This window comes from Oreochromis niloticus, linkage group LG13 (assembly GCF_001858045.2).
Source record: "Oreochromis niloticus isolate F11D_XX linkage group LG13, O_niloticus_UMD_NMBU, whole genome shotgun sequence".
NCBI classification, from domain to species: domain Eukaryota; kingdom Metazoa; phylum Chordata; class Actinopteri; order Cichliformes; family Cichlidae; genus Oreochromis; species Oreochromis niloticus.
In genome coordinates, this window is record NC_031978.2 from 13,051,937 (window position 1) to 13,065,197 (window position 13,261).

The 13,261-nt window shown below is 38.3% G+C and overlaps 1 protein-coding gene across 4 annotated transcripts in view; it reads right to left on the bottom strand.

Moving 5' to 3' along the window:
• Nucleotides 1-326: 326 nt before the first annotated feature.
• Nucleotides 327-13,261, bottom strand: part of rgs7a (regulator of G protein signaling 7a) — a 51,354-nt gene continuing 38,419 nt past the window's right edge. Inside the window, exons 5-18 of one of the 4 annotated variants that reach the window (XM_005474271.4) lie at nucleotides 12,944-13,050; nucleotides 11,126-11,177; nucleotides 10,034-10,098; nucleotides 9,629-9,705; nucleotides 9,326-9,407; nucleotides 7,513-7,587; nucleotides 7,259-7,357; nucleotides 6,970-7,031; nucleotides 6,477-6,587; nucleotides 6,268-6,393; nucleotides 3,041-3,227; nucleotides 2,638-2,727; nucleotides 1,431-1,470; nucleotides 327-1,182 (exon numbers count right to left, since the gene is read on the bottom strand). In XM_005474271.4, the coding sequence (XP_005474328.1) occupies nucleotides 1,447-1,470; nucleotides 2,638-2,727; nucleotides 3,041-3,227; nucleotides 6,268-6,393; nucleotides 6,477-6,587; nucleotides 6,970-7,031; nucleotides 7,259-7,357; nucleotides 7,513-7,587; nucleotides 9,326-9,407; nucleotides 9,629-9,705; nucleotides 10,034-10,098; nucleotides 11,126-11,177; nucleotides 12,944-13,050 (1,157 nt within the window). In that variant the 3' untranslated portion in view covers nucleotides 327-1,182; nucleotides 1,431-1,446. Of the gene's footprint in view, nucleotides 1,188-1,430; nucleotides 1,471-2,637; nucleotides 2,728-3,040; nucleotides 3,228-6,267; nucleotides 6,394-6,476; nucleotides 6,588-6,969; nucleotides 7,032-7,258; nucleotides 7,358-7,512; nucleotides 7,588-9,325; nucleotides 9,408-9,628; nucleotides 9,706-10,033; nucleotides 10,099-11,125; nucleotides 11,178-12,943; nucleotides 13,051-13,261 lie in introns of all 4 variants that reach the window. The other 3 variants (XM_005474270.4, XM_019367113.2, XM_005474272.4) reach the window with 3 other exon arrangements.

Below are 13,261 nucleotides of genomic sequence, written 5' to 3' on the forward strand. Positions count from 1 at the left end.
CCATCAAAGAGCTGAAACATCAACAGACCGTGCAAAACCTCAGATGGGTAGAGTCTGAACAATAACCCTTTCAGCAAACCGGAGGATGATGACACTTTTGCATGACAAAACTCCATTTGTCTGCAGAGTACCGTAGCTCATTTTGCTGATCTGTGTTGAAAACTGTTGTATTTTTTTACCGATGGGAAATAGTTTAACCCCATCTAGTGGCAGAAAGCAAAAGTGCATGGTTTAAGCGTACACAACCCGTTGGATTCACTGACGAATGAATATTTAATTCTAAAATTGTGTGTATACAGAAAAGAAAAAATCAGACCCAGGCCATATTAACAGATAGAGGGCCAACTTTAATAATACAAGTAAGTAAAAGTGTCTTTAAATATGGTATAAAAATAAATGCAGGAGAGAATAACAAAGAATTATGTTCTACGCAAGACAGGAGACAGCATTTTTTTATGTAAATCTGAATGTGACTTTACAGGAGCAATGAAAATCATATGTGCTAGTTATTTGTAGTGCAATAAAATAATGCAAAGCAAAAATAAATGCACCATAAATAATAATATTAATCATAATATATATATGTATATATATATTGTATATTCATTCTGCACAACACTTCCCATAGCGTGACAAAGTATCTGTGATCTCAGATCATGTAAAGCAATGACGTTGGTTAGATTTATCAGTTTAAGTTGTCATTTTATATTTTTCTACATTTTTTTCTTTTGTTTTTTGTTTTTTTTTTTCTCTCTGACATCATTTGTTTCAGCTGGAAGTGAGAGACGGGAGGGAGGTTCCGATCCAGCATTTATGATGGAAAGAACTGGAACACTGGGTATAACTTTCTTCAGTGTCATTTTTTCTTTTTTCATCTCGACAGTCTGTCAATGTCCCCTCAAGTCCAGCAGTGCCTCCTTTCTGAGAATACTGGAAATATATCAGGTATTGAAAGTGGAGAGAGAAGAAGGAACATCCCCTCCATGGACATGCAACATCCTGTGGACAACAGATGAACAGAAGGCTTGGCTCATCATCCGGCTGGGCCAAGAGCAGATGACAGACAATGATGATGAAGAGATGAAATGGTTCCCCTCTCCATGTCCCAGAGAGAGAAAGTTGGCATTGATTTTAGTATGATGGCACACAACTGGTCAACCTCTTGGATGCCAGTGGTTTCCCCTGCGCTGGGAGAAGAGATAAGAAGACAGAAAAGAATGAAAATAGGGAGTAAGTTGGAAGAAGGGAAGAAGAAGTACACAGTATTTTAACAACACACTTGGTGCTGGAATTGCACATTTTGTATTGCATTCAATGGTAAAATTTAGCACAACATTTAAGTAGAGTAGCAATCACAACACGCTGACAACAATTAAATGACAACAACCAAATATATCACATGAAGATGATATGGTATCATTGGACATTACCTGGGAGTAAGACCCTTCAGAATAAGTTCTTACTTTTCTGCTGAGACAAAAAAAAAAAAACAACACATATTTGAGGTGACTTTAGTTTGTGGATTCGTAGGTCTGTAAACAAATTACACATATGTAAGAATCCATGAGCTAGATCAACAAAATATACAGCCTTTGTTTCATTTTAGTTGGCATAAAAAAGAATATTCTGCCATCATTGTAAAGCGACATACTACTTTCACATCATATTTAATCAAAATGAAGAACTAACACAACATACGCCCCGAAATTGATGTAGGTTTAACAGTCTTTTTCTTAAAAAAAAAAGAAAAAAAACATGAATACAATACTGAAATCTTATTTGCCAGATAGATGGGCTGATAAAGAGTAGGAGGTGTGAGACAGGGTAGGTTTTTAAACACGTGGATGTGCTTGTGTAATGCTGAAATATTCTGCATGTTATGACATCCCATTTTTCTGTAATCATAAGAGCTTCTACAAGCCTGACAAGAGTCCCGATCAGCTCCTCCATCAAATACACCTGAAAGAGACTCCATTATTATATTGTAAAAATCTGCTTTGCCTGTTATTGTTTGCAGAGGTCCGATTTTATTTGCAACATTTTTTGGTTTGAACTGGTTTGCACTTTGGTTTGGGAGACATAGACTTAACAACTGCATTTAACAGCATATTTCATTTAAAAACAAATAACTAGGTGTAATTTCAAGAATCTACTTGGAGTCTGAAATGCACTGGGCTGCTAAAGCAATAAGGCATGGGAAACCCAAATCCACTGTGATTCCAGTATTGTTCCAAATCTGTCTGCTGATGAGTTAACTTTACTGTGATAAGTCAATAATAATATCATTGTCAATATCTTGATTTTTGTCCCTTAGTGAACAAATAAATATCAACATTACTCCTGTAGCAGAATACACTGTATGCCACTACAGGTAAGTGTAAAAGCAAGTTGCAGACGTGTTTTTATGCAAAGGGATTACTGGGAATGGGATAAAATGTAATTTAACAGACTTTGAAAAGGTGTGACTTTGGTTGCTAGAAGGGCTTATTTCAGGATCAGTAAGACTGCAGAGTCAGTTCACATCCAAATAGGGTGTCATGTAATGTCATCTACATTTACTTTTCTCATCTTATTTTCTCACTAACTAATTTATCAAATGTTTTTAGCCAGGCTTTGTGGTTTATTTGATTTTGTTACCTTCTTCTTGGCCTGTAGTAATTCCTGGTAGGCACTGGAACGGATGAAACGGCTGTAAGAATCACTCTTCATCAACTTGTAGATGTGTTCCTGGTGAAGAAACACATAATGTGAGAATGATGAACAAAAGCACGAGTATGAAGTCAGACACAGATAACAGTTGTACTAAAACCAAATCAAAAAATAAAAATCTTTCACTGATCCCCAAGACTGTGGTTTGTAAACTGCTAAGAGTAAATATCTCATTGGTCTGTCAGCTACACTCAGCACTAGTTTGATCACTGTCCAAGTCCCAGTGACAGGATGAATGTTCCTATTCCTCTCTACATTGTGCAACACAAACTAAACAATTGTGGCTATTATTTAATATCTCTTCATCATTTCCTTTTGGGCAACCCCTCACCTGTGCATCCTCGAAGGCGTAGCGTCCGGGATCTTTGACATTCTGGGTGGTTTTGTCGTAGCTCTTTGAATCCACATTGATGGCACTGGGTGCCCCTGGGGCCAAAAACTCTTGCCAGATCTCCTGGACTCGAGTTGGAACTTCTCTAATTGGACGCTTCTTTAGTTCTTGGACTGCTAGCCAGAACCTGCAAACCAAAGTTACAGTATCGGCATGACTGCTGCCTGCACTTTGGGGTGACACAGCTGACAGGAAACTATTTCAAACCAATGAAGGGATAATTACTTGCAGTCCACATCAATTCCACAACTGACTAATTTTGCATGCTGCGTTGTGACAACGAACAACTGAGCCTGGTCAACTAATTGTTTTTTATTGTACTATTGGCAGATATTAGCTTGTGATAGATCAGTTTGTATCAGTGTGTATGTCGTCAGATATGCAGTGATAATTTTTTACTCATTTGTTTGCTTTTTTAAAAGTATTACTGTGTTATAAATGAAGGAATACAAGGCAAAAATAATCCTTGGGGTAATTTAAAAATGTGTCATTGCACCGTCTTAGAAAGTCATTGTTTGCAATAGAAGCAGATGAGTATGCAACTCAGCTGACCAAATGCTCATGTGGAGTCAAATGGTATTTTAACTCGAGGCCCTAATTTGGCGTAATGTGCACTAGGTTGTCAGATGATTAAAACCATGATGTCTGCAGCTTTTGGTATCTAGGCATTAGTTTAAAAAAATCATCTTCAATAATAAGTTGGTAATTCCTTTGAGGGCACCCCTGTTCCAGTTTTTACCTTTTATATTAATGAATTTGCTCCATCATTCTGTCATCACACAAAAGAAAGAAAATGTAGCACATGTTAAGGAATGTGACTGGACTATAATGGATTTCTGAACTTTCTGGGGAGACTTCAACAGAGACAGATTGTAAAAAGTGGAAATTATATCAGCAGAAAACCATTTTAATTTAAAAACTTCAGGTGGATAGAGGTTAAAATATTTATGAATGACAGTGCTTGCGTGCTTGCTAGTGGTGGACGTGTTAATTTCCAGGAGAGTAAAAACTGAGAGTTTAATTAAACTGACCTAATTATTAACTTTGGGCATCAACAAATCAAGCATGCAGGGAGCAGAGAAGCCACTCTGCACATGATTACACTACATTTAGCTGCTTGTATGTGGCTCTGATATTCTGCCCACTGTGACAGTGTGCATATTTTAAGTGATGCATCTACCAGCTATCCCTGCTTTGAAAACATTACCATTACTATACGCATTTTATAATTACTCTCCAAAATGCCTTACACAGGGGAAGAAGTATTGACTCCAGTAATAGCAATCACAGTAACAACATGTTGCTGCTGATATGAAAATGCACCTATTATTATGAGTCATTTGTACACCTAGTAAAAAGCCACTCAAGTCATTATTGATCATGTCTACCATCAAAGAAAGATTAATCTCAGTATAATCATATTGACATGTACTTTGTGATTTCTGTGTTTCATATTGCTTTATAATGTATGTGTAGCTATAGAAGGAGTCATGTGATTGCTGTCATGGCAGCAAATTTATTCATATATTCCCATTGTATGGACCCATGTGGGATCATGAGTTCAGACTAGGCCCAACCTACATGTTTTACCTTTAGAACTTAATTTTTTCTGGCACAGATTCAACACAGTGCTGACAACATATCTCAGAGATTTTGGTCTATATTGACATGATAGCATCAAAACGTTCCTACAGATTTGTCGGCTACACATCCATGACGTGAATCTCCCATTCAATCACATCCCAAAGGTGCTCTGTTGGATTATGACCAAGGCTGACTGAGTTCAAGAAACCACTTTGAGGTCATTTTAGTTTTGTCACATGGTGCGTTATCCTGCTGGCAGCAGCCATCAGAAGATGGGTGTGCTGTGGTCATAAAGGGACGGCCATGACGGTCAGGTCAGCTGTAGTTTTAAACAATGATCAATTGATACTAAGGGGGCCAAAGTGTGCCAAGAAAATACTCCCACACCACGGTGTGCAGTGAATTCATCCTACAAGGCAGGATGAATTCACACTTTCATATTGTTTACACCTTATTCTTATCAAACCGGAGAATATTTTTCCAATCTTCTACTGTGCAATTTTGGTCAGCCTGTTTGATATGTAATCTCAGTTTCCTGTTCTTAGCTGACAGGAAGGGCAGCCGGCGTGGTCCTCTGATGTTGCAGCCCATTTGCTGCATAATTTGGTTATAACAAGTGGGTATTTGAGTTACTGTTCCTTTCTTTTTCTGTGGAAGCAGTCTGGCCATTCTCCCCAGACCTGTGGCATCAACAAACAAATCTTAACCTTTGGCTCACTGGATTTTTTTTCTTTTTCAGACCACTTTTTGTAAACCCTACAGATGGCTGTGCAGGAAAATCAACAGTTTCTGAAATACTCAGACCAGCCTGTCTGGTCCCAACAACCACGCCACGTTCAAAGGTACTTAAATCACATTTTTAAGTCCAATCATCAGTGTGTACATGCCTTAAGTTGTTGTCTTGTGAATGGCTCATCACATGTTTGAGTTTATGAGTGCTTAAGCGATTAGGTTATACCTAGTAAAGTGGCCAGCGAGTGTGTTTTTGAGGTATTGACTAACTATTCCCATTATTTTTATACTAGGCTACACTGCAGAGTCAAATCATTTCTTTTAACAGAAGTAGTTTCTGGTTGCTTTGGAGATTTATGTCTCAATATCAAGCACCGGTTCATTTTATAAATTATAACAAACTTTGATTAAATTCAGAATGATATATTTTTATCATTGTTAAAATAAAATGTATTTCAACCAGCTACACTGAACTGCTGCTGATGCATTATTATCTTTTTATATATTCTTAGTACACCTTCCACAACTGTTGATCTTTAAATAAAGTAGCTGCCCTTGGATGACAACTATATCTAAATTTTGGATATTTATAGACAGATGCTATAAATGTTTTATTGAATGCAGAGTAATGGTGGTAAAGCAGCTGTTTAATATTTTTTACTCATGGTCGGCTGTGATACAAACTGCTTTAACATCCAGTCAAACATGTTAATATATTTTATATTTATATTAATATTTCAGCTAAGATGAGGACATTTCTAATGTATTAAGGTAGACAGTGCAATACTGGTATAATGTATGTACTGTATATGGGCATGCTGCTCTATAGAAAGAACTTTTTTATGATGTACCTGAGATTCTCTGAGCTGAACTCAGACTCCAGGAACTTTAGGAACTGCTCTCTCCCAACAGGATCTTTGAGAACCTCGTCAATGCCAAAAGCCCACCTCTTTACCCTCTGCTGGCCTGGCTCCTTACTGGAGGAGGACACAAAAAGATCAATATGTGCTATAGAAACACTAGGGAATAACGATTAGCATTTGTGGTTTTCCGTACCCACCTGGCTTCAAGCTCCCAGAGTGTGGTGTCATCTGAGATCCAAGGGTTAGATGGGTCTGGTGGCGTGAGGAAGGGGTCGTATTCAAGATACTGCTCCGTATAGCCCAACAAACTGTTTTTTAAAACAAGAATGGGTGGTTTATTTGTCAGCTTTACCTGACAGAAAGAGAAGGTAGATTCCCTTGGGAGCAAATACTAGAAATTAAATGAAATGTAGAGTTTGACAAGAGGGATTGGCTCACTACTTGGACACAATGATTTAGAAGTCTTTCCTGAACACATCTCTCTTTTTAGAAAGGAATGACAAACAGACACTTTGTACAGGATCAGGTATCTGGATCTCTCTACTCTGATGACAGCTGAAGGCACTGTCTGGGCTTAAACACTGCTCAAGGTCATCTTAGTTCTTAATTCCCAGCTGTGTTAGGCTGTTTAAAGGCTCAATAAACAGATCGATGGCTAAACTGAATAAAGACACAAAGAACATCGCTCACCTCTCTGCCACTTTGGACATTTTCAGTCGATGCCTGTCTAATTGCAATTGCCAAAAGGTGATCTGAAACCACAGCGGGGAACAATGAGCGGACAGCAGTCTCCATGAATTCATTCATTCATTTTCAGTCATACTGATATGACATTTCAAGTTATGCTTTATATTCAAAAGGTGCTCAGTGCAATTAACTGGATACAGAAATAAGACAGCTGTGGTAAAATACCAAGGCCAATTTAAGTACTATCATTGACAAAAATCACAAATCCTCTACTGCCACCTGTAGGTCTAACCTGTTCCTGCAGTTCTTCTTCTGTAGGCTGCTTGGCCTCTGGAGCTGGGGTGTGGGTTGGGCTGTGGGTACGGATATCATTCTGCAGCCCATACACAGACTAATAAAATAAAAACATAAGCATCAATATAAGTAGCCTTAATGCTGCAAACAAGCAAAGCATGGAAATACGAAACTGTTTGCATTCATACTTGTAATATATACATACAAATATGTAACATAATAATCATTTAAGAGTAGAAAGCTCTTAAGTACCTTTCTAGTTTTGTGGGGATTTTTCATTCTTGAGGACTTCTTTATGTCAACTTCTGTTGTATTGACACATCCAGGCTGTGAAAAAAATGAGGAGAAAATCAGAAAATCACGAGAAATCCAGCTTGTGATTACAATTTTAGCTGATTATACTCCTCCTTGAGCTTAGACTCTTAGAACACAGTTATGTACTCTATACCACAGTGTACTCTAGCAAGATGCCACAGTTAGTACAGGTGTCGGTACTGTGCAAAAGTTTTAGGCAGGCGTGGAACAAAGAACGCTTTCAAAAATATAAATGATTGTTTATTGGCCCCAAATGTGTCCTGCAGCAGGACAACGACCCCAAACTACAGCCAGCTATCTTCAGCATAAAGAGGAAAAAGAAGCGGTGGAAGTGATGGTATGGCCCCCCACAGAGCCCTGATCTCAACATCATCAAGTGTGTCTGGGATTACATGAAGAGACAGAAGGATGTGAGGAAGCCTACATCCACAGAAAATCTGTGGTTAGTTCTCCGAAAATTTTGGAACAACCTGCCAGCCGAGTTCTTTCAAAAACTGAGTGAAGAACTGTTTTGAAGGCAAAGGGTGGCCACACCAAATATTGATTTGATTTACATTTCTCTTTTGTTCATGATGATTAAAATAAGTGATTAACACTTCCATTTTTGAAAGCATTCTTTGTTTACAGCATTTTTTCTCACCTGCCTAAAACTTTTGCTCAGTACTTTGTCATTTTTCAAATACGCTTAGACAACAAGTTCTCCCCAGTTCCCATTACAAATCTTTCACATCTGCAGCAAGCTTCTTTTCTTTGCCAAGGTTACATAGTCCACAATAGAGACAACACCAACAGAGGACGTTTGCCTGCAGTCTCATGTCATCTAACTCAGACAGGGCATCTTAAAATCTCACCAAGTACCCCGCACTTTGAAAATGATGCTAAAGGATACCATGTGCGTTAAAATGTGACGCCTGCGGGTCCTGACCAAGCATCAGTATGTGACAAGTTGGAAGTGAGAATGAGCTGGATTTGCTGGAAGTCTCCAGGACAATGTGTCAGATGCTGGTTAACTAAACATGGAATGTGCCAATTCATGAAAACATGGAAACCAGCAGGAAATTAGAATCTTAGAGTGCAAATACTGGCTGATTGAGCAAGTGGTCTAATCTAGGTCTCTTCCAGAAGAACAGAGCTTGATGGTGTCACTGTGAAATTTGAATTAATATTGATTATGTTGCTCCGAGGACGCTTAAATTGAACTTGTTATTTCCCAATTAACCGTGGAGCAGTGGCTTTCAGGAATACAGCAGAGGAGACCCTTAAACCTCAAGGGGAAACTAAATGCTAATGCTAAGCAAGTGTGTAGGAACAAGGTAAAGAGCAGCGGTGAAGCTGATGTGTTGTGACAGTTATTGATGTGGCATTTCATGTGTATGGCCAAGGCAAATACACGCCGGGGTATTTGCAGAGCGTTCAGCTATTTACACTCTTTAAATGTTACAGGAACCATGTAAAGCTCATATATAAATTCTGTCATCTATTAAGTGTTTACACTGCATAACATTTCTAAAACAATTTATTAATCACAGTGTTATGTGATATCTATAGAAAAGACAATACGTAACTCACTAAAACTAAATGTACCATTCCTGTGTAATCGGTCACTTGGAGTGTGGTCAGTGTGAAATAATTATTTCAGCACTATTCACTTTTACAAGAACTAGTAGGATGATGCTAGTAAAGTCAGCAAAACAATGCTATTAGTAAGAGCAGAGGCGATTATGACAATACCATCAGTAATTTTACTCACCACTGGTCTGTGCACGTCCCAGAATGCTCTTTCCTGACTGTCGAGAATTTTTCTCTCAATTTTGTCTCTTTTCTTGTCCACTCTGGGGAAAAAAAAGATAGAATTCAGGGAACAGTTCTGACAGAGTGTGTAGATTAATCTAAAACATTTATGAGCCATTTACTCCATCACATGTTTAATGTGCAATCCATCTGTGAAGTTGTGCGCTGGTAATTACAGGGACGTTTAATCATGACATAACGAGGCTGTAAGAGAACTCACTTATAATGGCTGAATTCGTGTGTGGTTCTTATAGAAACCTACTTTGCTTGTGCTTCTGCTTGCATAAAAATGAACTCCCATTTCCTGGCGAAAGCTCTCTGTAGCCTTGCTAAGCTCTCCTGTAAGTAAAACAAAGAAGAAGCAGGAAAATAAAGCTTTGTAGGAATCCAGGCTGATTATGTTTATCGCGCATGCTGTGTACAGTGCACAACTGGATACCATCTTTAATCACTCCTGCTCTGATATAAAAGAAAAAGACGCAGATAATGGCTAAACCAGTGGTTCATTTAATAGCTTTGTTGAAAGAGAGTTGCAAATTATACAGTGATACATGGAAAAACAAATGCTGTTACTGTCAGTATGAACCAAAAGGTAAGAAAGCAGTGCTAATACAGGAAGAGCACAGATAGAAAGGAGTGCTGACACCAAAAGACCTTCTTCACTTACCGCTTCATAGTCTGCAAGCTCCAGACGTGCTTTATTTTGCATTGTTCTTTTGCAGAGGTAAACAGCTGAGAGAGACAAAGAGAATGGTAATAAAGGGAGAACAGGATCTCAGCTTCGTTTTAACAGCCTTAAGTGGCCCTGCGTTGATTCAGTTAATCCTCTCAACTGCACATTTAGACAGGACTGCAAATCACAAAGGTCATTTACTGTGTATGATGTGTGTGTGTGTGTGTGTGTGTGTGTGTGTGTGTGTGTGTGTGTGTGTGTGTGTGTGTGTGTGTGTGTGTGTCTGCAACTGCTGGTGCTTGTGTGTTTGAAGGTGTGTGCACGCCTGACTTTTGATGTCTTCCTGTACTATCATCATCCCTTCATCTCTTTGTTAACTGACCATAATGTGCAAGCTTCATTATGCCATTAGAGTGTTTTCATTAAGGGGCATCATTCAAGTGAATCAGTTGCTGCATCTGAGACACTAACTTCCTCTAACACTCCCAGGATTATTCCCACTGTGAGCATTAGCCCCTTTCCCCTTCTACAATTCAAACAACAAATGAAAGACCTGCAAGGATGCAGCTATTCAGCAGCAACCCATTTTTGGCATTATGAAAGCTTTATCTCCACTCTGCTTGGCTGTAACAATGAAAAGCTCATCCCTGTATCACCATTAAAATGCTCAGCCAACTGTGCACAACAGGTGCATGCATATCAAGGCATTCCTGTTTTCCTTCACAGTAATCAGACTGCCTCAGTCAGAGTATGACTGAGGTAGACACAATTAACTTTAGTTGGAAAACACTGAAAAAAAAATAAATGTGTAAAATAGAAAGCATTACATTATACCTGATTCTAACTGTTGGCCAGGCATTTGAGTAAAAACTAAATCTGATCGTTGTTATCATATCTAACATGGAGACACAGTTGCATCACTTGCGTTTCATCTTTTTAACCTCTGTAAAAATCAGCATTAATAACATGTCAGCTACAGTTTATGCGATATACAAACAGTCTGTCTCATTAGTCTTCTCTGTACACACACAAACACGCACATACACAGTGGAAGTTCAAATATGACTACAACAGAACGGCTCTCACCATAGTCTGTGTTTTCTGGTTCCCAGCAGTTTGATGGCCAAAAGTACGGAGTCTGAAGGGAAAAATTAGTCATTAAAAAACAAAACTTAAAAAAAAAGACCTTACATCTTTGATAATGTACAACTAACCACATGGTGTTTCAAATCAAAGTGTACTGCTATGTTACTTTGGGTGGGCATGTGGTCCCAGCCCTGCATCTGTCACAATAAAATATTTTGTTGTATAATGGGTTTGGCATAATGTCTAAAGCACATAAGCTTCTTTCAGAGAGTGCTTAGAGCAGACACCAGCATGAGAGCTCGCCCTCCTTGGGCAGCATTGTATGGACTGGCACCAGATGAAAAGTGATTACATACAAAAGGCAAAGTAAAGGGTACTAACACAAACAGCCTTAGGCATTGATTTACTCTTGTTAGTTGCTGTGCAGCACACTTGGGGGAACTCACTTGGTGGAAAATCACTAAAACTGTCAGTCTGTGTATTGATGTTTGGAGTACTAGTTCATGAATGGTGTGCTCCCCTCCCCATTCATGAACTAGTATGAATTGTGTTCAGGACCTCCTGGTTTACTTACTTCATATGTTTTATATGGGAATGTACATTTTATTTCAACTCTAATAAATGATTTGAAATAAATAACTTTGTCCATTTTTTGTTATCATTTAACATGACTTTTTATTAAAATGATCTGCGCATAGCACTGTGCAAGGGTCTTAGCCACCCCTCATTTCTTTATATTCTTCTAGGAAAACGAGTGCAGTGGTTTAGCAAAATGAGAAAACATACATGGAAATACATTATCGCAAGAAAAAATATTTTTGTACAGTTCTGATGAGCTTAAATTCAGTATTTGGTATGGCCACATTTATTCTTTAAAATAGCTTGAACTCTTATAGGCAAGCACTCTTGTAATGTTTTTGAGTAGTCTTCAGGAAATGTTTTCCAGACTTCTTGAAGGATATTCAAAGCTCTTTGGATATTGTCTTCCTTTTGTGATGTTCTCTGTGAAGATGATCCCATGTTGCGGTCCGGGCTATGAAGAGGCCAATCCATGACTGATAGTGTTCAACTGTGTGTGTTTTTTATCCAGATATGCTTTTCCTCTATTGGGACTGTGTATTTAGGATCACTGTCATGCTAAATAACAAAGTCATAGTCAAAGTCAAAGCTTGTTAGACATTTTCCAGACGGATAAAATCTGAAAGTACTTTTCTGCGTTCGTAATTCCATCAATTTTAACAAGATCTCCAACACCACTGTCTGAAATGCAAATTAGGATTCATCGCTCTATGAGACTATGAGACAGTGATTTTCAGTCAAGTTCTTGTGTAATTTGGCATGCATCCATCTTTTTCTCTGTCTCCTTTCCTTAAGATTGCTTCTTGACAGCCACACTTCCACTGGAGCCATTTCAGCTGATGGGTCACATGCATCTTTCAGGTTCTGTGCCCGGTCTTTGTTGGATTTTTTCCCCCTATTTCTTAAAGACGAACATGATTACTTTCAAATACTTTTCATCTGCAGTGAATATTTTTCCACCCTGCCACTTCTTTTGTCCAGTTTCCTCATTTTTAATTCATTAATGAATTGCAACACCTTATGTTAACAGTATTTGATGGCCCTAATCAAAAAGTGGATGAAAAGAAAGAATAGAATAATCTATTGACTCTAAAAGTCCTTGACTCTAGCAAACTTAAAATATTAAATATTAAAAAAATAGGATTAAATATTCCCTTGATTAAGCAATGCTGACAGAGTCGGTTAGATGTATAATAAAAATAAAATCATTCAATATAATAAGGAATTAAATATTCTTACCTGAAACCTATAGAAAGTGCCATCGTCTTTGAGAGTGAGGACGTGGTCTGAGATGGGGAAGAAGTAACCATGTGCAGCCATCAGAGTTCCCAGATGAAGAGCCTCCACTGGGAGAAAACACAGATAAAAAGACTATTTACAGCTTGATGCGCTCCTTTTTTCCTGTTTTTTTCCCAGTAGTACCAGAAACCAGCACATGTTAATGTGCTTTCATGCACATAAAACATTCACACTTGTAGCAGCATGTTTTTGCCAAGAAACTGTTGCAGTAATGAGATTGTGTTTCTAAACAAAGAGCATCATAGCAAGCTTCGCAAC